At 32.1% G+C, this 24,540-nt stretch overlaps 4 protein-coding genes across 4 annotated transcripts; 2 read left to right on the top strand and 2 right to left on the bottom strand.

The window, feature by feature from the left end:
* Nucleotides 1–2,698: 2,698 nt before the first annotated feature.
* On the top strand, nucleotides 2,699–6,256 carry LOC119669430 (N-acetyltransferase eco-like). Its single transcript, XM_038079321.1, has 4 exons — nucleotides 2,699–4,171; nucleotides 4,256–5,391; nucleotides 5,451–5,575; nucleotides 5,633–6,256. Exons 1-4 carry the CDS (start codon nucleotides 2,815–2,817, stop codon nucleotides 5,832–5,834), a joined length of 2,820 nt encoding a protein of 939 aa, XP_037935249.1. The 5' UTR covers nucleotides 2,699–2,814; the 3' UTR covers nucleotides 5,835–6,256.
* Nucleotides 6,257–6,400: 144 nt separating this feature from the next.
* LOC119669431 (RNA-binding protein lark) lies at nucleotides 6,401–8,523 on the bottom strand. Its single transcript, XM_038079322.1, has 4 exons — nucleotides 8,347–8,523; nucleotides 7,222–8,046; nucleotides 6,670–6,905; nucleotides 6,401–6,615 (listed from the first exon to the last, which is right to left on the bottom strand). The coding sequence occupies exons 2-4, from the start codon at nucleotides 7,903–7,905 to the stop codon at nucleotides 6,516–6,518; spliced, it is 1,020 nt and encodes a 339-aa protein (XP_037935250.1). The 5' UTR covers nucleotides 7,906–8,046; nucleotides 8,347–8,523; the 3' UTR covers nucleotides 6,401–6,515.
* Nucleotides 8,524–16,769: 8,246 nt separating this feature from the next.
* LOC119669428 (glutaredoxin-C4-like) lies at nucleotides 16,770–19,440 on the top strand. Its single transcript, XM_038079319.1, has 3 exons — nucleotides 16,770–16,975; nucleotides 17,029–17,133; nucleotides 19,154–19,440. Exons 1-3 carry the CDS (start codon nucleotides 16,829–16,831, stop codon nucleotides 19,247–19,249), a joined length of 348 nt encoding a protein of 115 aa, XP_037935247.1. The 5' UTR covers nucleotides 16,770–16,828; the 3' UTR covers nucleotides 19,250–19,440.
* LOC119669427 (UDP-glucose:glycoprotein glucosyltransferase) lies at nucleotides 19,361–24,271 on the bottom strand. Its single transcript, XM_038079317.1, has 2 exons — nucleotides 23,825–24,271; nucleotides 19,361–23,771 (listed from the first exon to the last, which is right to left on the bottom strand). Exons 1-2 carry the CDS (start codon nucleotides 24,066–24,068, stop codon nucleotides 19,384–19,386), a joined length of 4,632 nt encoding a protein of 1,543 aa, XP_037935245.1. The 5' UTR covers nucleotides 24,069–24,271; the 3' UTR covers nucleotides 19,361–19,383.
* Nucleotides 24,272–24,540: the final 269 nt, after the last annotated feature.

The following is a 24,540-nucleotide window of genomic DNA, read 5'->3' as shown; positions in this document are numbered from 1 at the left end:
TCGAGTACGACGCTAAAGCTCTCTGGATTGTCTCGATGTACGCTTCTCATTCTAAAATTTTATTTTATGTATTTGATAACTTTCTGTAAATAAAGCATTTAATAACAACTTTGTAGAAAAAAACTATAATATAAATTTAATAAATAGTTTTATAACAAAAATTTAAAAAATGTTAGTTATAATTATGTACAAAATTTTTAAACAAATTTAATAAGAATTTCACACATTTCGGCATTTTCAAAATTTCAATGTTTATTTGAATAGATTTTGTCATTTCTTTTCCAATTGTTCTAAAATCGTAAAAAATATATTACGACATTTGTAATTGATTACATTAATTACGAAACGGGTTCATTGTCGTTGTGGTTTCCTTGGACTAACATCAGCCTATTCCTGAGTCGTCACAATAAATTTATTAATTAAGACAAAAATATTCAACGAATTGTATAACTAAAGGAAATAGATGTAAATATAATACACAGATCTAGAAAAAGCCGAGGCCTTCGCGGACACCCTTGAACTTCAATTCCAGCCCAATGAAGACTTAGAATATGACTCAGAGAAAGAACAACGCATCTTCGAGGAGGCAAATAATATTCTGGATCAGGAGCCAAATGATAGCACCATACACTGTCGAAGAAATCACCCAAATTATAGCAAGATTAAAGATAAGATCGGCAGCTGGTCATGATATAATTAACAACAGATGCCTACGTAACCTGCTGGAGAATGCAATCCAGCTTATCACTAACATAATTAATTGCATGCTCAAGCTAGGCAAATTTCCTGAGTTCTGGAAGCTGGCCAGTCATTATCTTCCCCAAACCGAATAAGAATCCACAATTCCCGCAGAACTGGCGCCCCATAAGCCTGCTAACAATTTGGCTTTAGGAATGACCTGTCCACGGAGCTTTAACTGGCTAGAACGACCCAAATGATCCAAACAGCCCTTAATAGAAGAAAGTCGACTGGAATGATCATTTTTGATATTTCTAAAGCTTTTGACAATGTCTGGAATGATGGTCTGATAGTAAAAATGTCTTATCTAGGTGTTCCAGGCAGACTAACTAACATCATCGGCAGTTTCCTACGTGGAAGGTCCTTTCGCACTAAAATCAACTGAGCTCTCTCGTCAGTCCGATCTATAAAAGCAGGGGTTCCTCACGGATCGCCACTTTCCTCCACTCTCTACAACATTTATACATTTGATATTCCAATGTTAGGTCCCTTGACTCTGGCGTTATATGCTGACGACGCGTGTATGCTATACTCAGATAAATGTGCTCTCAACATAACCATCACACTTCAAGAGCATATTCTTTCTTTAGTATTTCCATATATGGAAAATAAAAATCAATAATGAAAAAACTAAGACTCTGTTTATAACGCGTAAGTGGAGACAGTATCCGTCGTGAGTGAGAGTGGGTGATATGGTGATAAACTGGGAGGATAGCGTTAAATATCTCGGTATCACGTTGGACAAACGATTCACATGGCTTAAACATGTTAAATTGTTCATTACCTCCAACCGCTATTCAGTAATGAAAATCTCAATGCTAAGAACAGGAAACTGATATATAACCAAATAATTCGTCCGTCACTCCTATATGGTTGTGTAGCGTTAAGCAAAGCTTCAAACACTACTATTCACCAGCTAGAAATTGCATAAAGCCAGGCTCTAAGAAGATTTTTCAAAGTTCTATTGTACAGTAGGACGAATGAGATCCTCAGGGACCTCAAGATTGATTCCATCAAAAAATACATAAAGGATAGAGCCCTGAAACTATTTGCGAAAACTGACTGACTTACCAATACAGCGCTATCAAATCTCAAAATGGTGACAGGCTCCACGGGAAGGTATGCAGATCTGAGATCAATTTTTGCTTGGTCTGATTAAGTGATAAACATAATCTAGTCAAGGTGTAAAGAGGAGTTTTGAAAATACCTCGAGTTATAAAAGAGTAAAAGTGCTGAACTGCACTGGCTCAAAACACCTTCAATATAATATAATAAAAAAATAGTAATGATAAAATTTAGATATAATAAATTCATAAGGGGTTAAAATTATATAAAAGAATTTAAAAAAGCCATATTTTATGTTATTCAATCAAATGATATCTGTTGGGAGGAAAGTAATAGTTATCCTTGGAGTCATTAATATGGAATTGAGTCTAGATTTTTAAGGATGTTTAAGGATATATATTGTTTTTTTAATATTTCTCTACAAAACAATCCTTCGTGTTTTCCTTGTGTTATATATAAAATACTTCTGATTCAGGTAACTTAATATTTTATTTAAATATTCGTTATTTCCTTGTTTTATATATAAAAAATTATATACTATTGTTTGTGTTATTAAATTGATCCTTATAACAACTTTGGGGTGTTTTCTCGTTTTATCGTTTTCTCATAACAGATTTTATTGTCAAAAACTTTGTCAAAAAAAACAAACAACGAATTTACTCAGAATGTGTTATGATTTTTATATTTAAAGCAATATACGAAGACTAGGTGGGGAATATTATTAAGCCCTATTAGGCTTTTTGACTTCGAACAAAGAATAGTTTTTGAATAATCGAGATAATTTATTACACAATTTTTTGAGTAACTCTCAGTTTCTTTTCTTTATCTTCTTTGATAGATATCGTAAAGTTGTGAGAAATATGGCAGCTTTAATTTATTTCTATTTAATCTAAGCACGTATTTTTTACGTGCTGTTTTGACATGTCAAATAAAGTCATTGCGTGTTTACATTTTGGCGCGTTGAAGTTTAGTGGGTTATTATGAATACACCTGGTTAAAAAAGAAATTTTAATGGATATGAAAACACTAAAAACTGCAAAGAATATTCATAATAATAGGAACGCGATACCTTGTTCTTCTAATGTCAAGAAAGATATATTTCCCATATGTGCTTCAAATTTAGGCGACGAAGGATATAATTCTTTATCGGAGATAAAGCCATTACCAAGTGAGGCAAAAAGCACTGTCTGGAATAACATGTCAATAATCAAAAATAAAATTTACACTATATTACCTACAAACAATTTTAATTCAACCAGTTATTTTGAGGATATTGCCAATACAAACGAAAATGACAAAAACGATATGAAGATTCCATTGCCAAGGCGCAGTAGTCGACTAAATCACAATACCAGTCCAGTTAGCCCAATTACACCCGTTCAACTGTCTAACAATGACCATGGTGGAAAGGAAAATATTTTATATCAAGTGAAAGATAATGAGCTGGAGGCATCATTATCTTCAACTGTGTTCAATTACGACAATACATCCTCAAGTAATAAAACTGAATCCATTGATACGACAAAAAATGGAAAATACAGCGATGACATTACAGCTAATGTGTCTGGTCAGAAAAGTATGACACCTAAATTAGACTCCGTTGGTAAGAAAATTTCAATTTCAACGAAATCTTTTTATTCTTCTAAATTACACCCGAAATCGATAAGCTCAAAAATATTACATGTTGAAAATTCATTACATGGTAATACAACAGCACGCGCACGCAATGAAAGAAGATCATTTCATTCTATTAATAAAGGAGTTCACCATAAGATTCGTCGCCCATCCAGATCGCTAAGTTTAAATTCTCATACGAAATCAAATGTTAATGTTGATCTTCTTTTAAGTAATATGCGAAATGAAAAATTACGAAATCTTATCACATCCAAACGTATCATAAGAGATCAAATTGAAAAAGTGCATAGCATATTTCGAAATAGCGCGAATCCTATCGAAATGGCACGTCCACTAAGTGTTCTGAGCTCTGCAGACGATTCCAATAATAATACACTTGATATAATAGTATCAAAACAAAAAAATGATTCCTTTGATTTAACTGAAACTGGTTTTTCTGATACAGAGATCGACGTGAATGAATCTGAATTAGATACTGAAAATATTGTCCAGGATGTAAATGAAGAAATTATACCTATAATAACATTTCCTAAATACGAACCATCTGAAAGTGAATATGACTGCATAGAAACCCCAGCGCAGTTGACAAAGCGGAAGTTTTTCAAAACAGGACGTACGACAAATACTAAAAAGGAAGTTCAAATAACTGACCACATAAAGGCTACAGTTTGCAATGGGAAACTACGCATACTTGAGGAAAATATGAAAATAAAAAGAAAACCCAAAATTATAAGTAAATACTTAGTTTATTTTATGATAATTGAATAACATTTATTTAAGACGAAAATTATAGCTGTTTTTTATTTATATTTTTTAGCTAATAAATTTTCAGACGAACAGGCAACTGTAGATAAAATCCTTAAAGCTTTGGATGACACAGTTCTTGAAGAAACAGAACAATCAATATATGAAGCTGATTCATTAAAAATAAATAAAATTGCTACTAAAAAATCTACGCACAACGATCTGATTGATCTAGCTATAGTTGACAAAAGCGAATTTTGCGAAAGCTTTCATAGTCGTATACCATATAAGACAACAGATCCAGCTGTAGAAGAACAGCAACGATTATTATTAAACTTTTTAATCAGCTTTAACATATGCACCGAAGAAAATTTTAGAATATTCATTGCTGATCCAGAAAATCATAAAGAGGAAGCTTCACATATATTAGATCAATTTATCGTCAAAGGTCATAAAGAATTTCGAGAACGTATTCCTTATAATACTTCTGATCCAATGGTGATAGCGCAACAAAATAGATTTTTAGAATATCTAATTGAACATGAGATATGCACAGAAGAAAATTTTGATATTTTTATTGCTAATTATGAAAAACGTAAAACAGAAGCTGCAGAGATTTTATTTCACACCGAAACCAGTAAATTAAATATGCCTAAAAGTAGTGCTGGTTCGAATCTGCCACCTACAATTGAAAACAACATATGCAGTACTGAAAATAGAATCCTCCATGTTTATTCAGAGGCATCGCCGCCTGCATTACAATCTGACTCTTTAGAACTTCAGGAGGAAACGCAAAAACAATCTTATCCAATGTTTTTATCGGGCTGTTATCAACCTCTTAAGCAAACATCTTCACGTGCAATTTATCGTAATTGGATGGGTCAAGGTAGAGACCAGTATCAAATTGACGCAGGTCAAAAACAATTTGGTCCACAGCAGTGCAAGCAATGTGGACTTTTATATAATGTACACGAACCTGAAGAAGAAAAACTCCATCGCGAATTCCACTCTTCGTTGAATATTCTACGTTATAAGGGATGGATTGATGAAGATATTGTTGCAATCTATCCAGAGTGGGGAAACGATGGTCGCATAATTCGTTTAACTAATAACTCGCATACTAAGCGAAAAGAACGTTTGACAGAAATATTAAAGATAGTGGATAAGGAACTTGGGTTTTCATCGTATATATTTCCAGGAATATTTGTTGTAAGTATTTTTTAAGACTAAGTAATTAATATAAAAATTGTGACCTACGGAACTTTTAGTGCTACTGTGCTGTGCGTAAAAGCCAAATAGTTGGGTTATGTTTGGTTGAGCCGCTTTCTTTCGCCAACAAATACATGTCCGTTAAAGGCATAGATTGTTGTACTGAAGAAAAATATGAATCAAAGTAAGTCACATTTCTTTATTCCTGCTTATATCCTAAATATTATATTAAACAATTTAGGTGTGGAATTTCTCGCCTATGGATCTCACCATTACATAGACGAATGCGCATCGCTTCTAAGCTAATTCAAGCTGTTCAACTGAATACTTTACCTAGTGAACAAATTCCTATTGACAAAATCGCATTTAGTGCGCCAACTGAGGCTGGAAAAATGTTTGCTCAAAAAATTACAAAAACTGAACATTTTCTTGTATATCAATAACTAAAGCTATTTCTTTGTTGAATTTTTACATTTTTACTACTTAGTAGCAAATCACATGTAGAAACTTTAAATCATTTACTGTTTACTAAAATTTTTATTAATATATGTATTATAAAGAATATATTTTTAATAAGTCGTATTTTTTTTAATCATAATATTAAGACAGTACAATCTATATTTGTAGAAAACGGTGCTGTTTAGGCATTGATTAAGAATACTTGCGACTATTTAATTTTTAATAAAAACAAACTTCAATTATTTGATGTAGCTTTATTTTATTGTTATTATATATTGTGAACATAATTTCAATACTAAGCGAAATGAAAGAAAGATAGTAAATAAGAAAAAAAAAAAGACAGAAACATATTTTTCATGAATATGTAATAAAGCTAAATAACCGAAAAAAGATACAATTAAACATACAAGTACTCTTTTTTTTAATAAATTAATGTGTTTGGGGACAAAATTTTGTGTAAAATAAATGTATATTATCTTGGTTATAAGTGAAACGTATATTTTATGATAAGATGTCATGCATTAAGTTGAGATTATTGGATATAACATAGCCTAATGCAAGTATTACTGTGGTACGATTGTTTTATGCAAGCGTGCGTACCGAAATTCTTCTTCCATTGGTTGCAAATTAAACCATAAACGCACTGTACTATCATACAGTTCATCTCAGTACGGTGCATAACGGCGCCCAGGAGGTGAAGGACCACGCATTCCCCTTGATGAAATTAATCTTTCATCAAATGAATCTCTACTGAAATCTTCATATCTATAAATAAATTGATTAAATAACTACTTATTAAAGCTTCTTGTTCTATTATACCCATAACGACTAAGACCATTACTGCTTCTTGGAGGTGGCGATCGGCGACTAAACATAGAATCATAACCACGTGATAAGCTACTACCTCGTAGACTACCACTTAACGGTGGAGGAAGGGGCATTGGCTCTCGCCGCGATAATGGTGGGGGTGGGAAATCCCGCATTCGAGAGCTTTGATACCGTCTCTCAAATAAGTCACGGGTATCATCAAATCTGCGATCATAGTAGTCATATTCCTGAAATATACTAAACTTATATATCTTCATAAAACATTTTTATAAAAATATATTGCATCTACTAAATCGTTAAGACGAATTGAACTAGAAATTATGCATAACAATTGAACGGTAAAAAAATATAGATTTTTCATAAATTTAAATAAAAAGCATTTTACAAATTGCATAAAATATTTTTGATAAAATCGCTACTTAAAATATTATAGAGCTGTATATTTAAAATCCGAAAGCTAACCGATTTTTAATATACATAAAATTCAGTTGAGCCGGTAAATGCAATATATCTAAAATGTTTTAAATATCCAAGTTAATTTACCCTAAAACCATCCATAATTCTGTCACGCAAAAATGGGGGTGGTGGAGGCGGTGGGTAGGGATCACGCCCGTACATACGATCTCGATAACCACCACCAACCGATAAACCACGATCGCCACCGCTAAAAAGTCGCGGACATTCTTTTGACCAATGTCCTGATCGGCCACAACGATAGCATTGTTCTGGATCGCCCATCCCGGGTTTAGGACGAACGCGACTTGTTGATACCTGGACTTTAAGCGGTTGACCATCAATCATTCGCCCGTTCAATTCTTTTATGGCCTCTTGTACATCACCGACGCAATCCAAATGCACAAAACCATAGTTACGTACTATATCGCATTCGACAACAGTCCCGTACTTCTGAAATAGTTCACGTACCTCAGGCGCTCGAGTTTTATCGGTTAAATTTCCAACGAAGATTTTAGTAGTTGGAGTGTTTGGTGCACGTCGACTTTTAGCCGCTTCTACTTTTATAGGATTATCATTTAACACGAAACCGTTCAGGTTTTGGATGGCGTCGCGGCCCTGCTGCTCTGTTTCCATATGTACAAAACCATAGTTTTTAACGACATCGCATTCCACAACGGTACCGTACTTCTCAAATAAAGGACGTAACTCAGTAGCTTGAGTTTTCTCATCAAGATTGCCAATGAAAAGTTTAAATGTGCCTGCCCCGGGCATTTTAAAGAAAGAAATTTTATGGAACGATAATTTTTAGCTAACTAAATACACGAATGTATGTAGCGTCTACGTTGGTGAATCGTGAAAACGCGGTCTGCACGGTGTAGCCGTCTTAGAAAACACGTTCGATACTCGCGAGGTCTGCATTAAATTAAAATACATATATTAACCGAATACATTTTGAGAATATATAGTTTATATTTGATATGAGAAGTGAAATATTGGTTTCGCGATGATTTTCTATCACTAAATTCCATTATCATTCTCTCGAACGCGTATACATTATTTTTAATTGGATGGCGTGTTATATTAAGTAATTACATTTATAAATCAATTGTTAAGTACAATGTAGCATTCTGTATTACGGAAAAACTCAGAAAATAAGATGGCGGCCATGTTCAAAAAACATGCACTGCTGAATCCGTACAGTATCAATCTTACCTTAATTTTCTCTTTCACAGTAAAGATAGCAATCTTAAATATACGTATCAGATGCACTGATACAAGCTGCCCATTTGCAAAATTAACTATAATCGCACAATCAAACAACACAATACTTAAAACTCCAATACAAGAAACTAGCCACCTACTATTAGTCTTATGTTCCATTCACAATACAGCAACACCATTCGCAGTGCTTACGAAAATCAATGAACACTTGACAAGAATGGAAAAAATATTTTTTATGTGATAAGCAAAGATTACATCATAAGAATGGCAACTCCATTGTGATAAGCATATTGTTTTTGTAAAAAAACCATTGTTACATGTCAAGAAAATATTGGGGCTGTTATGCATGGTATTCATGTAAAAATTGCGCGAAAAGCATTTAATTTAAATGCTCAAGTTGAATGTGTATAAATTGGATCATTTTAATTTTTTAATTAGTGAGGGCACATTTATATCGTTCACTATGGTCGTGTGCGCGTTCAAGTAAATTGAAATTTCCTAAGGATTTTTTGCACTGCACTTATGTAAATATTTAATTATTTATTTATATATTGCACTTATATATTATTTTTGGTTAAAAGTTTTCAAATTTATTTATTTATTTATTAAACATCTTACAAAATTTTCAAAATGGTAACACCTAATTTACCCAATTTTTATTTAATTTACCCTACTCGAAATTCTGGTAAATATTAAGATTCGTTTCCATGCCGACATAATTTACTATTTCCCTTAATTTACCATCCTTTTACTCGAACTCGCACACGGCCTATATAACGATATTTGCTTACGTCATTATGTATATATTATTTTTGCATTATGAATGTGTCATTATAGCATTCGCAAATATATCTTTTAATAAGTATTTTAATTTGTTTTATATAATACTGAAATATTACTATATAAATAACATATAGTATATTAAATAATATGTTTTTTGTAACTAAATAAAAACAATGTCTCTGCTTAATATAGTTACTAATCTATATGTTCACGTATGAACACTTATAATATATACACATATCAAAAGAAATTATTGTAATTAATTTAAAATTTATATACGCCTATTAAATTTAAATTGTTAAAATCAACAAAAACTTCCAAAAATCACTGACTATAAAAATCTTTTTTATCTTTTTTGTCATGTGTGATTTTAATATATCTATGGTCGTGTGCGAGTTAGGCTAAGTTGCGTTCTAAATGAGGGAAATTCTAAGTTGTGTCGATAATGTATTGATGTGTCGATACGTGTTGATAAATGGCAAAATGCAAAAAATCCCAAAAAATCTCCCATTTGGTTTAGCATCAACTTAGCCTAACTCGCACACGACCTATATATATGTAGAAGTGTTATATAAATAAGAATTTATACAAGAATTTACGAACATTAATTCCTTTAATAAATGGAAGCTGTAAATATAAATTTTTTTTAAATTTTAAAATACAACAATGATGATTATTATTTTAGGACGTGTGCGAGTTAGGCTAAGTTGATGCTAAACCAGATGGGAGATTTTTTGGGATTTTTTGCACTGCACACATTTAGCCATTTATCAACACGTATCGACACATCACTACATTATCGGCACAACTTAGAATTTCCCTCATTTAGAACGCAACTTAGTCTAACTCGCACACGACCTTAATTGTATATATACAAAAATATAAAAACGAAAGGAAACAAGAGCACTATCAACTTTTTTTGAAACGCGTACTATAAAAACTAAGGACGTGTGCGAGTTAGGCTAAGTGGATGCTAAACCAAATGGGACTTTTCTTGGTATTTTTTGCACTGCACACATTTAGCCATTTATCAACACGTATCGACACATCACTATATTATCGGCACAACTTAGAATTTCCCTTATTTAGAACGCAACTTAGCCTAACTCGCACACGACCTAAAATAAAATGCGGCACGCATGCTTGGTAGGATAGTGTATAGCAACTGAAACTCCAAGAACACGCATATCAAAGAATATCTTTCAAAGAACGGAAACTTTCCTTTATTTTTTATAACATTCTGCCACACGAATTAAATATATGTGATCTTACCACGAAAACATCATACAAATACTCCCTCTTTTGGCGTTGCAGTATAATAATTTGTTACTATATATAAAATACTTGTGCGTATCTTATTTGGTTAATAATATGACATCACGTAAACATAATATATATCACAGCAAAGAAAATATGATATATAAATTAAAACACAAATATTTAAATCAATAAATTCTTAATTTTTATTGCTTTTTTAATATGAATTTTACAGTATTTAATATATTATGTTCGGTAAGCTATTTTTTTTTTGTGAAATGAAAAAAAAAAGCAGTTTTGAATGTTTTTTTTAATTAGTTATATTTTCTTCAAAATTTTTTAAGCGTGTAAAATATTATTTCTAAATTAATTTTAAAATAATATCATTAAATACTATTTTCATGCGAAATTAATAACAAGGACCGAAGCTGCTACCAATTTACTTTTTTATATAGCAGCACTTAAGTGAATGATAAATTATATTGATTTTCGCAGGCTCATTTTTGAAATTTAGTACTAAAAATCTACTGATAGAGTAGGGTAGGGGTAGGCGCATTCGGTATCAATGTATGTTATGAATGATGCGATTTTTTAGTTTGCATATATTTTTGTATGATTGGTAGTGAAAAACCTGTTGATAGAGGTGGCTGTAAAGTTAGCCTATAAATGCATTATACGCATAAGCTTTTGTCTGTAGTCAGGTGTATTCAGACCCTTATTAAAAAATTTTAACAGAAAATATATATGTACCCTTATAAAAACTTTTAAAATACTGTCTATTTTGCAATTTTAACAGCAAATATTTAGACGTATATTTTTAATTTTTGGTATAGAAACTGAGTTATGTTTACTTTTTGGTAACTACTACGGATATGTTTGCAAAATTCTCCATCTATATTTTTTGGTTGCACCAAATTTCACTTTTCACACTCTTTTTCAAAAGTAAAAAAGTATTCACTTGAAATAACATTTGTTAAAGGTAGGTCAGTTTGGCGATTGTGAAATTTATGAATTTTAAAGTACATAAAAACATAAAAAAATAAATGCATACTGCTAAGAAAGATATGTTTATCCATATCAATATTAATAGGCGTTTTCTTTTGTAAGCATATCACAAAAGAACAACTGCTTCTTTTAAAAATATTGTATGAAACAACAACAATAGACCTTTTCATTTGTAAGCATATCACAAAAGAACAACTGCTTATTATAAAAATAATATATGAAACAATAACAATGCTGGCTGATTTAGTCCAACCTTTTTGAAACCGCTTAACTAGTAAGCAGCTCAAATCACTTGGTTGCCAAGACTAAAAACTCGTCTATTGTGAACGATTTATGGAATTACGTACATATCTTCCAGTTAACTTTCAGTTGTAACTGTACTTGAAAAATAATAATAAACAATTCTTTTTAATTCACAACTGCCAACTGTAAAATTTCATTAATTTTTGGTATTATTAGTAACAAGCACGTTATTTTATATAGTTATTATATTGCTGTTAAAAAATGAGTGAAACGTAAGTAATTGTAGAACTTAAAAGTAAAAATATTAAGGAACTATTTTTTTAATTACATATTTTTTTCTAGTCATATTTTCACATCACGAAAACGGTGGAGCAATGCAGAAACAATTGGGTTGGTGTTGCAATATCAGTGGCTTGGAGTACAGACCAGTATATAATAGGCTTCGAAGAAAAACATGGAATACCAGGCATAACAGGAGCAATAGATTGCACACATATTCCAATTAAAAGACCACCATGTCATGGTGAAGATTTTTTCAATCGCAAACAATGCTATTCCATTGTTTTGCTAGCTGTTGTAGATGCAGACAAAAAATTTTTAAATATTAGTTGCAGTGAACCTACATCCTTGCACGACTTTAGAGTTTTGAGAAGATCTGATGTATACGGACGTGCACAATTAAAGCAAAGTGAACTATTTATTTATTGGAAATACTGCTTATCCGTGTTTAAACTTGCTTCTGCCCCCATTTAAAGACTATGGTAACGTAGATGAAAACCAAAAAAAAAATTAACGAAAAGCATTCCTCTACACGAATGGTAGTAGAAAATGCTTCTAAAAATGGTCTGCTAAAAAGTAGCTTTCGCAGACTATCAAAGTTTACAGAACAAAGTAATTTGGTTGCAATTACGAATATCGTTGCCAGTGTATGTGTTCTGAACAACATTTGTGTAAGTAATCATGACAATGACGAACACAATAGTGTGGAAGAAAGGGCAGATCAACCAGAATTTTGTTGATACTTTAGAGTTGGATGACTCAATTAATTTAAGACAAAACCTATTTAATTACTTGTCAAGAGAAAATATTATTTAGATTTATAACTAAATATTGGAAATAAATAAAGTACAACCAATAAAATACAGAAAGAAGTTGTATTTATTTGAGAAGTCACTCTTTAATAGAAAAGCAGTTCTTAATAATATTGTTGCCTTCATTCTCTTCAAATATAATGGATCCGAAAAGAATATTGACTTTTTGCAGAAAATTCATTTGTGTTTGGATCCACATAAAGCTTCTTTGATTCCTAAACTACTGGTGTTGTTTAAATTGAATAAATTAAAAAATGTATTAAAACAGAACCAAGGTAGCAGTGTTAATAGTATTTGTATTACGTGAATCAATTCAACCAGATTTACACAATGCTCTCATTCCGAATGTGAGAAACAAATCTGATATGCAATTTTTGAAAAGAATTGGACCTAATATGTGCAAATGCCCTGTGAGGTGCACATAAAATAGTTGATTTTGAATTAGTATTAAAAAAGATTAACAGTAGGGGTATTCAGGCAGCAGATCAGCTGCTTAGCAGATTATTACAACAAAAATTTGCAAACAAAAAAAAATGAGCACAGAATCTACTATTTTGGAGATTCTCAGATTAGCGAAAATTTGATTATTAGTACTGCCAGTACTAAGTGAAAATTAAAAAATAATAACATAAATCAATAAATAAAATTTAGTAAAACTATAATTTTTAAAGGAATGATATATAATTAAAAAGTATAAAATTGAATATTCTACTTCTTGATATACGACACCTTTTAAATTTTAGTTATATGATAAATTATATGATATGATAAGATAAATTTTATGATAAATTTAAATGATATTAAAATTAAAGAATATTTGAGTATTTACTTGTAAACATATGTTTACCTTTGGCTGTTGATACGAGTGCTGCCAAGGCATTTGCACACAACAAAATAATCAGATTGTTCATTTTTGGACGTTCACGCTCACTGCTAGCTGAGTGAGCGTTGAGTCACTGCTAGCTGAGTGAGCGTTGAGTCACTGCTAGCTGTTCGTTTCGAACGACCGAACGACTCGGTATAACTGATATGCCAGCGCCAGTAACAATGAGAAAAACCACCGATCACCGATGTGGCAGGATCTTTAACGCTAGGTCAAACCATATGGGCGCTATCCCGAGAGTGGGATAGAAGGACGTAGAAGGAGTACCTAGTTTTTTGGCTACTTGCCGCGAAATTACACGGCTGCTGCCAAAGCTGTAGCCCCAATATCAAATCTTTTGTGATACCAGCACCAATCTGGATGACTTTTTGGTCGGAAACGAGTTCGCCTGCGCTTCCTCGGAAAGATCGATCTTGCAACGACTTATCTCTACGTACATTCAAACACACCCTGAGGCCGACACTTCAGAATCTGCAGAAAATGGCCCATCTCGCAGATACGGTTTGTTAACTTCACCAGCTCCACCAGTGCCACGTCCGATGCCTGCAGAATAGCGCGTATCTGTGGTGGAACACGCTGCAGTCAAAGAGATTTGAGGACTCATCGCTCACCTTGTCTTTTGCTAACGCTGTCAACTCTGCCAACAACTATGTTGGCTGTCTATCACCAAGTTTAACCTTTGACAGCAACCGTTGAATTATCCGCTACTCGCTCTCACTTTAACGCTCTAACTCGGGCCTTCAAATTGGCGTACTTCCCAGCTGCAGGAGGATGAAGCACAGCATCACGGATCGTATGTCCCTCGAAATTCCATCTGATCGATGAATAAATCGCGCATCAGATATAGTGGAGGGGTCTGTAGAATTTCGTAAACATTTTCTTTTGCAACGTACATGACTCCGTGAATCTCTCATATCACCAGAAAAAGAAATCTGATTCTTATTAAATAGTCCATTATTTAATTAATCCACAAGCCAATGTTATATTAATTTAATTTTAATTTATATCTGCTTTTACATTTGAAATTCAAATTATAATTCCAACAGCTGATATTTGTTTACAATTTTTGTTTTTATTTCAATGCATTTCAGTATTATCCACATCGCCGGATAAATTTCGCGAAGAGATTGTTGGCAGAATCGCACAATTGCTAATTCACCTAAATTAAACGAATCGCTTATTTAAGAATTTTAGCGAAGACATGGAATTGTTCAGTGATTGTTTTAGCGATAGCCATTAGTGGAATCGGCCTGCTGTTCTTTCAGGTAATTCGCCAATGATAATTCAGTGATTGTGTGTAGGGTTAAAATTTGTACAAAATTTCCATCCTTACAACACATACCTGCAAATTTTGAGGAATTTTGCTCAAAAGTACCTCGAGCAAGAATACCTTTCAAGAATGGCAACGTCATTGTGAATTAAAATTCATTTTTTTGAACAAAATATTTAGATTTTGTGAGAGAAATTTCGTGCTCCAAAGCGTACAAAATTTATTGGACAAATGCTTTAAAAAAACTACTTAAAAAGTTTAAAAAAAACTTTTTAAAACTTTTTTTTAAAAAGTTTAAAAAAAACTTTTTAAATACTCAAAATAAAATTAACCTCAAGGTAAAAATACTTTATCACGAGTCATTGAAATCTGAAAACAATATGACAACACAAGTATATATTTTTTACTTAATTGTGAATAAAATATGAATTTTCATGCCTTTTAACACTAAAATAATAAAAAGAAAAAGTAACGTATTTGTTACGAACAATGACGACACGAAATACGAATAATTAGCGAAATCATTCGTTGACAGATACCTGGAAATTTCGTAGGTACTTCCAAAAATCGTTCACAATAGACTAATTTTTAATCTTGGCAACCATACGATTTGAGCTGCTTATTAGTTAAGCGAATTCAAAAAGGTTGGACTAAATAAGCCAGCAGTGTTGTTGTTTCATATCTTATTTTTAAAATAAGCATTTGTTCTTTTGAGATATGCTTACTAAAGAAAAAGCCTACACTTTGATAATTTTCTTAAGCTCAAGCATGAACCATACAAGAGTAGTAAACTTATATGACGAGAAGTGTATTAAGCCGAAATACTCGTATATTATAATAAACTCAGATATAATTTCAGAAGACTACTGATGACGAGATTTGGCAATACTGGAAACGGCTGTATGGTTAGCCAAATATTCAATTAATTAAAATAATATGAACAAAGAATTTTTGTTGTTTTAGTTCACTACGTTTCGAAACCTCTCTATTAAATACAATAGTTTTTATTAAGAAAAATAGTCACTACCGTTATATTGACCTTAAAATCAAAATTAATAAAAAACAAACATTTTAAGAAATTCTCACCTCTTGTTGATTTTTTGTTTACTTATATTTTGTTTCATGTCTCATATATCAAATTTTTTTTCCGAATTAAATTAAATGGGAATATACTATTAGCGTTATCAAGTATATTATAATATATTATTCTTCTTTGATTTATCAAACGTAAGCTATGCGGGGTTTACATTACTAACTTTAGTCAACAAACTTTGCTGAAGTTGTTTCAGTGTTTATATTATCGTTTCAGGTTTTCATTTCGACAATTGTTAGAAACTTTAATATATTGATGAGCAATCAATTGGAAACATGATCATGTAAACCTGCGTTGTTATTTATAAAAAAATATTAAAAAAAGTTTATTAAATTGAACAAAAATGCATATTACTTATAGAATTTTGAAAAGTCTGTCGATTGGTATATAAACATTAGATCTCTGATGCGTGGTTTTCAAATCATACGAAAAAAAAATTAGCAAATATTCCAAAAAGTTTATTTTTAGAAAATCTAGAAATGGTACTAATTTGTACGCAAATAATTCTAATACAGAATTAATTAAGGCATTAGTGTCTAAAGCATTTTTACTTAATAGTGTCTGTGACCACTTAGATGATTCATTGTAATAAGAGTCCCGCTTAATTTTGATAATAAGTTATTTAAATAATTTTATAAAAGTATATTATGAAGCCCAGCATGTCTTCCTGGCGGGGTGTATAATTTGAGAGAGTGCAATATTGAATTTATTATGACTTCTTCATTCAAATTCTCTGTGTATAGGCGGCATAATGTACAGCTGGCAATGCTTATAAGTCCATACGACATATTAAGTTTATGTGGCAAGTTTGCTATTTTATAATTTAGAAACTAAAGCTTAATAAGTATATGGGTTCAAATATAAGTACATTGTTAAAAAATCCAGTAGTAGATATGACTTCTCCAAAAGCGGATTTAGTGCAGCATGCAATTAAAAGCAATAAAGTAGTAATATTTTCAAAAACCTACTGTCCTTATTGTACGATGGCTAAAGAGGTTTGTGAATTCATAGTTGTACAATTAGTATAATTAAAAATCATTTACATTAGCAATTCGAAAAGCTCTCTGTAAGCCCTACCGTAATTGAACTAGATGAGCGTAACGATGCTGATGAAATTCAAAACATACTTGGGGAAATCACTGGAAGTCGAACAGTAAGTAATACCCATATGTTGATGTAGTAAAAAACTAAACTTATTCACGGGTGTCCAAATTAGAAGTTATGATTTTTGTTATATGCAAATTTAAATTGATATTTTCCTTCTAGCAGTTTGTATTTTAAAATCTATTATAATAAAAACCTTATCAGTATTTTATTTAAGATATGTCGAATATAGGTATTGAAAATTAACTTTAAATTTACGAAATATTCATTAAATTGAATTTTAGACTTTTGTTTAACAATAAATAGACATTAAGCATTGCGAGGGCGGTACAAAATTTGGCTATCGAGAATGCATTTCATGTCAATATACATATCGCAGACCTTCAAAAGAGGCGCAACTTGAAATTCCTCAATTTTGAGTTAATGTATGGAACTTGCTTATAGTTTACCTGTCTACCAACACGCAAAATTCCACTTTGTTTTAATTATTGCAAATTGTCGAAAAAAACATTATAAAACATATATTTCTTTTTTTTGGGATGACACTATGCTGTTTAACATTTTTTGCGTTTTCTGAAAATTGACGAATTTCGAGTTGCGCCTCTTTTGAAATGGGTGTCCGATATGTTTGACTACAAATCAAAGAGTGTCAATGTTAAAAAAAAATGATGGTTAACATATAAATATTTAGATTGATTGTGTACTTATTGGGAAAAAATATTCCTAAAATAGTTTTGTCTGAATTTGTTTACGAATGTTATATCCACTCATGAAACACAAAAAACTTCTGAAATACTTAACTCTATTTTCCACGTAACCAACCTGCAGATGGTTACGTGTTATGAAGAATAAATTAGGTTAAGACGTCGTTTATCTTCAACATGACACCAATTTTTATATTCGAAATTTGGCAATACATTTGCAAATATTTTATTATTTTCTTGTTTTGCAGGCGAATATTGTTTATTTCTAACATTTGTTATGTCCTGACTTACGATGTATATCTTACTAGTAGCCGTATGGTTTTTTTAGGTGAAGTCTTGGAAAAGCGCTGTTTATAACAATCCCAACCAAATTCTTTGTGACATTATTTTTTGTTTTTTTACTTTATTTATTTATTAAATAATATACTACGAATGCACCCGACCTAAAAGATCTATTGTAGGTCTAAAGGCTCAACTAAAACAATTCTAATTATTTATAAATATCGTAATTGCTGTGGGCTTCATTTCACATATTTGATTTGTGACTAAGATCCCGTTTCCAAGGTAGTCATGTCTACCTCTTGCCGACGCTGGACAGTTGCATTAAATATGTTCTGATGTTTACTTCTCCTCATGACGGAGTCGACAGGAATTATTTTTGTCGACTCTCACAAAACTTATTCTTTACTTATTTTTTTACTTGAGTTTCTCTCTCTCTATCATTAAGGATTAAAAACGACGGTATCTGCATATATAAACATATAAATAAGACGGGCAATAAACAAAACAGATATAGACGGTGGCGAAATAAACAACTGTTTCCACTAACAGGCCACACAAATGACCGAATTTTGGTAAAAATCAGAACTTTGTTCCTTTCGTGACATATATGATATTATGAGTAAATAAAATAAAAGTGAGGTGCAAAAAAATTTGAGCAATAAAAGTTTTATCCTTTCCGCGGAAATATTATTACTTAATATCAATAAAAAAAAAATCCTTCGTCTGCGCATCTATCTATTTGTCGTCACCTTTTCTGACTCTGCATAAAACCTCTTAAATAATAGATACATCAGAAATTAACTGAAAAAGTGTAGGGATTTGGCAGTGCCAGATAAAATTTATTTTGCTAATATTATACTGTTTTTCCTAATATCTTTGTATAAATATATTCTGTGGCTTATAACCACTTTTAATAACTTTGTTTTATAACTTTCTTGTAACCTATTTGAAAATGTATATAATGAAAATTTTTTTCCACTCAAAAGAGAAGTTATTAACACGAAAGACACCATAAATATAAGTAAAAAAACATAATTTTACTTAATAAAAATTAAATTCTTATATTCAAACAATTTTTTTTAGGTTCCCCGTTGTTTCATTGACGGCAAATTTATTGGTGGTGGAACGGACGTTAAGAAAATGTATGAAAAAGGATCACTACAAAAATATTTTTCTTAAAACGATAAAAATATTTACAATGTTATAGTTATTTGTCTTTCCATATATATTTTTTATTAAATTGTTTAAATAAATTAAATATCGTTTCAATTTTTGTTCTACGCCTCACTTGATTTTTGGATATTTTTTAATCATCACAATTCAGAATGTTTAATGGAACCTGATTCACTACCATCACCTGAAGTTGAAATGCGAGATTTTTCACCTTGCATATAATTTTCATGTTCAGCTATATTCTCGTGATCTTCTACTTGAGCCATAAGCTTTTTAATTTCAGTATCGTACGTCTTCCACTCAGGAACTATGCGTTGGGCAGCAGTAAGTTTAGCTTCTTTTGTTTGTGGATTATTGCAAAGATCGATTACTTTTGCATTTTTTAAGGAGCTATCACTGCACCAGGTTTGACACCAAAGCCAGTCATTTGAAAGTGATTTGATAGCAACTTGATGGATCATATTATTTGGCAAATCTTGATCCAGATTTGACAAACTATTGGGATCTTGACTCAAGGCTTGGTACTGTCCACGTAGTCGATCACCAGCAGCTATCCTCCGAAAGCGTTTCAGATCAACAACATAAAGTGCTGAAATATGGTATTTCCTTCCCATTAGATGACTTCGCCAATAACCTTGTTTCCAGAATCTGAAACCTTCCATTTCTTTACGAGAATCACAAAATGGTGTGTATGCATATGGTGCTCCACCTAAATCCATGTCAAATAATTCTTTTATATCTGCTCGTACAATTGCGTCGGCATCAACAAATATAATTTTGCGTACATTAAGTGGAAATAATACGTCTAAGAATAAAATCTTATAACCCCATATAGTTCTCTGCTTCTCGGTCTGCTGATGTAACCAACGAGGCCATTTATATTGAACCAATTCGTAATGGAATCCATATTCTTTCGCCATGTGTGGTAAAAAATCAGTAAATTGAGGGGATAGGTAATTTTTTAAAAACCAAAATTTAACGGGTGATTTCGTGTGTTTTAGTAGAGAAATCATCATAATACGCAGAAGTCGTTCATATAAATGTCCTGAAGCAACCGAGAAGATATTGATTGTTTCATCTTCAGGTACATTGGTAACTGAACCTCCGAATGAATTTGCTATAGAATTCCATATTCCTGTTTGATATTGATCATCCTCATCACCAAGCAAATCCATACTTTGCTTACCTGTTTTTTTAGCAACACGAATTTTAATTACGTGGGAACGTAACGAACTTATAACAATTTTAATAGATTGGTTGCTATACAATGTATTTAGTCCTTCTGCATGTGTAATATCATATATGTCAGCAGATTTACCGTCTCGTAGCCGAAGTTCCCAAATGCCTGGATTAGCTTTTAATTGAAAATAACCCAGATTTGCCATGACGATGGTGTCAACCACGCCTGGACTATTTTTTGTACCAAGAACAATTTGTAGTCCTCGTGGTGGCGCACCACTGATAGCATCAAAGCAGTGGCCTTCTAACAAAAGATATTCCAACTCAAATTCACTATGAACAGGACCACCAATTTCATTTAGTTTTATGTTGTCCAAATCATAGACAGAACGCACAGATTCCACAAGCCAATTTTCAGGTACTTGCAAATTTTGCGTTAATAATGAGTTAACAGGTAATCCTGTAAACTTAGCAATAGGTCCATCAGATATCCTACCATGTGGTTCAAACTGAGGTTCTTGTTCGATCACATATCGATAAAAGTTTTTTATAGGCATATCGCTATGTTGACTTACGGGTGTTAAAAATACTCTCATTTGACAGTTAAAAGTATTCCGTAATAATATGAGTATTGGTGCAAGTTTCTGGGCACTGCGAGATGCGGGATCCACAACTGCATTAACATCAAAGTATGGTAAATCTTTGATTTTGGGGTTCAATTTTAGAACGGAATACTCTTCTTTCGCGTCATATGGTATATGAAAACGAGTTTTGGATTGTCGCGGTACTAAACTACAATAAAGTTTCAATAACATATCGCTTGTTATTTTATCATCGGTATCATTTAAATTACTCTCTACAAGCACCTTTCGGATTTTATCTCCATACTGTAAGGCATTAAAACGATCAATTAAGCCATAATCATCTACACTAAATTTATCATTCTGTTGAAAAGGTCCTATTTTTTTGCCATTTGCTATGATAAGTTGCTCATTCTTTCGAAGTCCTAAAACACGTTGTGAATAAACTCTTAGCATTTTTATGTGAAGCTCCGTGGATGACAAATATTCAACTGTACTGGCTGGGATATCTTGAATATCATTTTTGAGTTTGAGCCACGATAATACAGTATCCGTAGCCTCATTATAAGGAAGCGAATGCATAGCAGCCCAAACTAAGTAATTTAAGTTATTTGGCTTGAAAGTTTGATCTTCAATATTTGGAATGAAGGCAACACGCATACTATTTGCGGTTTTTAGATATTCCAATGCATTTATTAACAGATTTCTTCCCAGCTTCTGTTCCAAATCACCAAACACCCAAACAGTTAAAAATTGTAATTCACTGGCTCCTATGTTTTCGGTGGCATGTTTACTGGTAAAATATTTTAAATTATTTAAAAGAGTCGCTGTCATATCTCGATTTGATAATTGTGCCAATTCACGAACGTTGTTTAAATTATGGTATGCATTACCAGTGAGATCCACAAATTTTTCACTTTCAGTGTTAAGAATACGTTGATTAAGACGGGGCATAACATTCGCTTGATTCATTAAATAATCTATTATTGGCTCCGAATCGGTAAGATCACCGCGGTATACTGCTTTTTGTAAAACGGATGTTTGTTGCATAATTTCCGTAAATATTGCCTCTTCAAAATCATTGTCAGAAGATAGTAAACTTTCTTGCATTGGTACACCATTAAGCAACGCCTGTGGACTATCTTCAAAACCTAATCTTTCTACAAATTCAGTCGATAATTTACGTCCGTAATCGTAATCAGAGTCCTCGCTAATGATATCATCAATTTTGTTGTTCGATAGACTAGGAAACGATTTTTTTAATTGACTACGAATGTGTTTCAAAGTTACTTTTTCGTTGCTTTTAACACGAGAATAAATATCTGTTAAGAAACTAAGTGACGCTCGATAATCTTTTTTCTGAGAAATATAGTTAAAGGAGCATATAACAGCAATGTAATCTTCTGAATTGTCATTACTGGACTGACGAGTATCAAAGACTAATCCCAATCTTACTGGAGCTGAATGGATTACAAAACTTTCGACCAATTTAATAAGACTTCGCCCATGTGGCGATAGCGGGTCGACCACAAGAACTAAATGAAACACATTTTTACGTATATTACGTAACATTCCTGGAAAAGTTGGACGCATAAGATCCATTACACTTGCAGGCCATCGTCGATAGTGTGGATCATTTTCTATATCATTTATCCACATAATTGCTGTATCACGAATATCTATAGCAAAATTATGTTTACCATTATTAGAAAAGTCAAGTGCTAATAATGCAGATGCAATTCTTCCGTGGATATTATTCTGATGAAGACTTTCCAGAACCTGAATTTCAGTACGAAGGGTTTCAACAAAGGCACCTAAATCCATAGTATCTGCATCATAATATAGACCATTAACAAATATTGCTCCATCTGGAGGTACTATATTCAAACTGCGACCGAATATTTCGGTGTTCCATTTTATTTCTTCACGCAAACTTTCTGAAACTTTATAATTTAATAACGAACGCGCTTGCATAGGAAAATTATTTGCAGTGAATTGTAAAATTTGTAATGCTTCCTCTCCTTCGATTTCTGCTATAGCAGCGGTTGCTTGCAAACCTAAATCTTGAAACTCCCAAGCCTTAAGTTGAGCTATTTCTTGCGTATCCTCTAATAAACTATACCGAAATTGATTCAATGAATGTGTCAATGAAGGAAAACGTGCTTTTAGAATTTTAAAATCAAAACCTTGAATTTCTACATCTATGGCGTTGTCATCGGATTTAGCTATATCATCTTCATTATTTTTTGGTGCATCGTCTTGGCTCTTATATTCTGTTGATTTTAAATGTAATTCTACACCATAACCGGATAAACGAATTCGTCGATTCGGTAAATTAGTCATATGGTGCCTTACAATATAATGACATTTACCGGAAAATGCCTCTTGAGAGAGAACTTTATGAAATTTTGCAAATTCGTGCGATCCAATATCACCATAAAGAACAACAGTGCGAGTGTTATTTTCTGAACCCGGAAATGAATGATCAAAACTGTACGTTTCTATTTTCGTATCTAAGGATTTTCTTTGAAGATGCAACTTTTGCTGAAGTTCAATGACATTGCACGCATATTCTGTTCCAATTTGCGCAAAAGCAATGGTATTACACTTTCCTTTTTGTTGAGCCTCTGAACTAATCTGTAAGTGTACATTTATTCTCGGAGTAAGGCTATGTAATGATAGAATTAATTTTAGTAAAGGCATCTGCAACGAGCCTAAAAATGATCGCACAACATTAAGAGCCGAAAGATATTGCTTCGAATCAGTACCTATAAGTAACAATTTAGTAATAGAATTTGTTAATATAAGTTATAATACGCACCGTATTCATTTAGAGGTGTATCTAAGTCTGTAATTCCTTTAATAAAATCCCAAAACAAACCACCATTATCATCTGCTAAATATTCAGATATTTCTAAGTAGAGTGGAACCTGTCCCCATTTTGCATTAATAAGTGTTGTTACCGAATAACTTTTTAAAGAAGATACGTCCAAGGCATTACACAAATTAATACACCATACGAGGACTAAAGTGCAAAATGTTAATCCAGATTTTATAACCTTCATATTTGTTTTAGACACAAATTAACATTTTCTACAATGCAATTAACCGTATATTGCATATACACCGAACAAATTGGTGCAGCGAAATATATTAGTAGCCCGATCCGATTACGCCACCTTCTTAAACACTATCCTTTCCAAGTTCCCTGGGCAGTAGAACTGATGTGGCGAATCAACCAACAAATCTCATGGGAATAAAATTGGTTAATGAAAATGCTCACCAAAAAACATACTCTTAGAATAGACTCTTTTCTATAGAATATTCCCAATAAACACATTGCCGAACAAAGAACAATTTACGAGACCCTTGCAACTTCATTGTGAACTATAAATTATATATTTTGAACAAATTGTTGAAAACAGTTGTTAGTGTTATTTAAAATGCAGTAACATCAATTAAAATTTTAATATTCTTTTGGCATATGCGGATCAACAGCCCATTATTAAGACTGGAAAAAAATAAATAATTTACTAT

The sequence above is a fragment of the Teleopsis dalmanni genome, chromosome 1 (assembly GCF_002237135.1).
Source record: "Teleopsis dalmanni isolate 2A chromosome 1, ASM223713v2, whole genome shotgun sequence".
Classification (NCBI taxonomy): Eukaryota; Metazoa; Arthropoda; class Insecta; order Diptera; family Diopsidae; genus Teleopsis; species Teleopsis dalmanni.
This window is presented reverse-complemented; position numbering and strand designations above follow the sequence as displayed.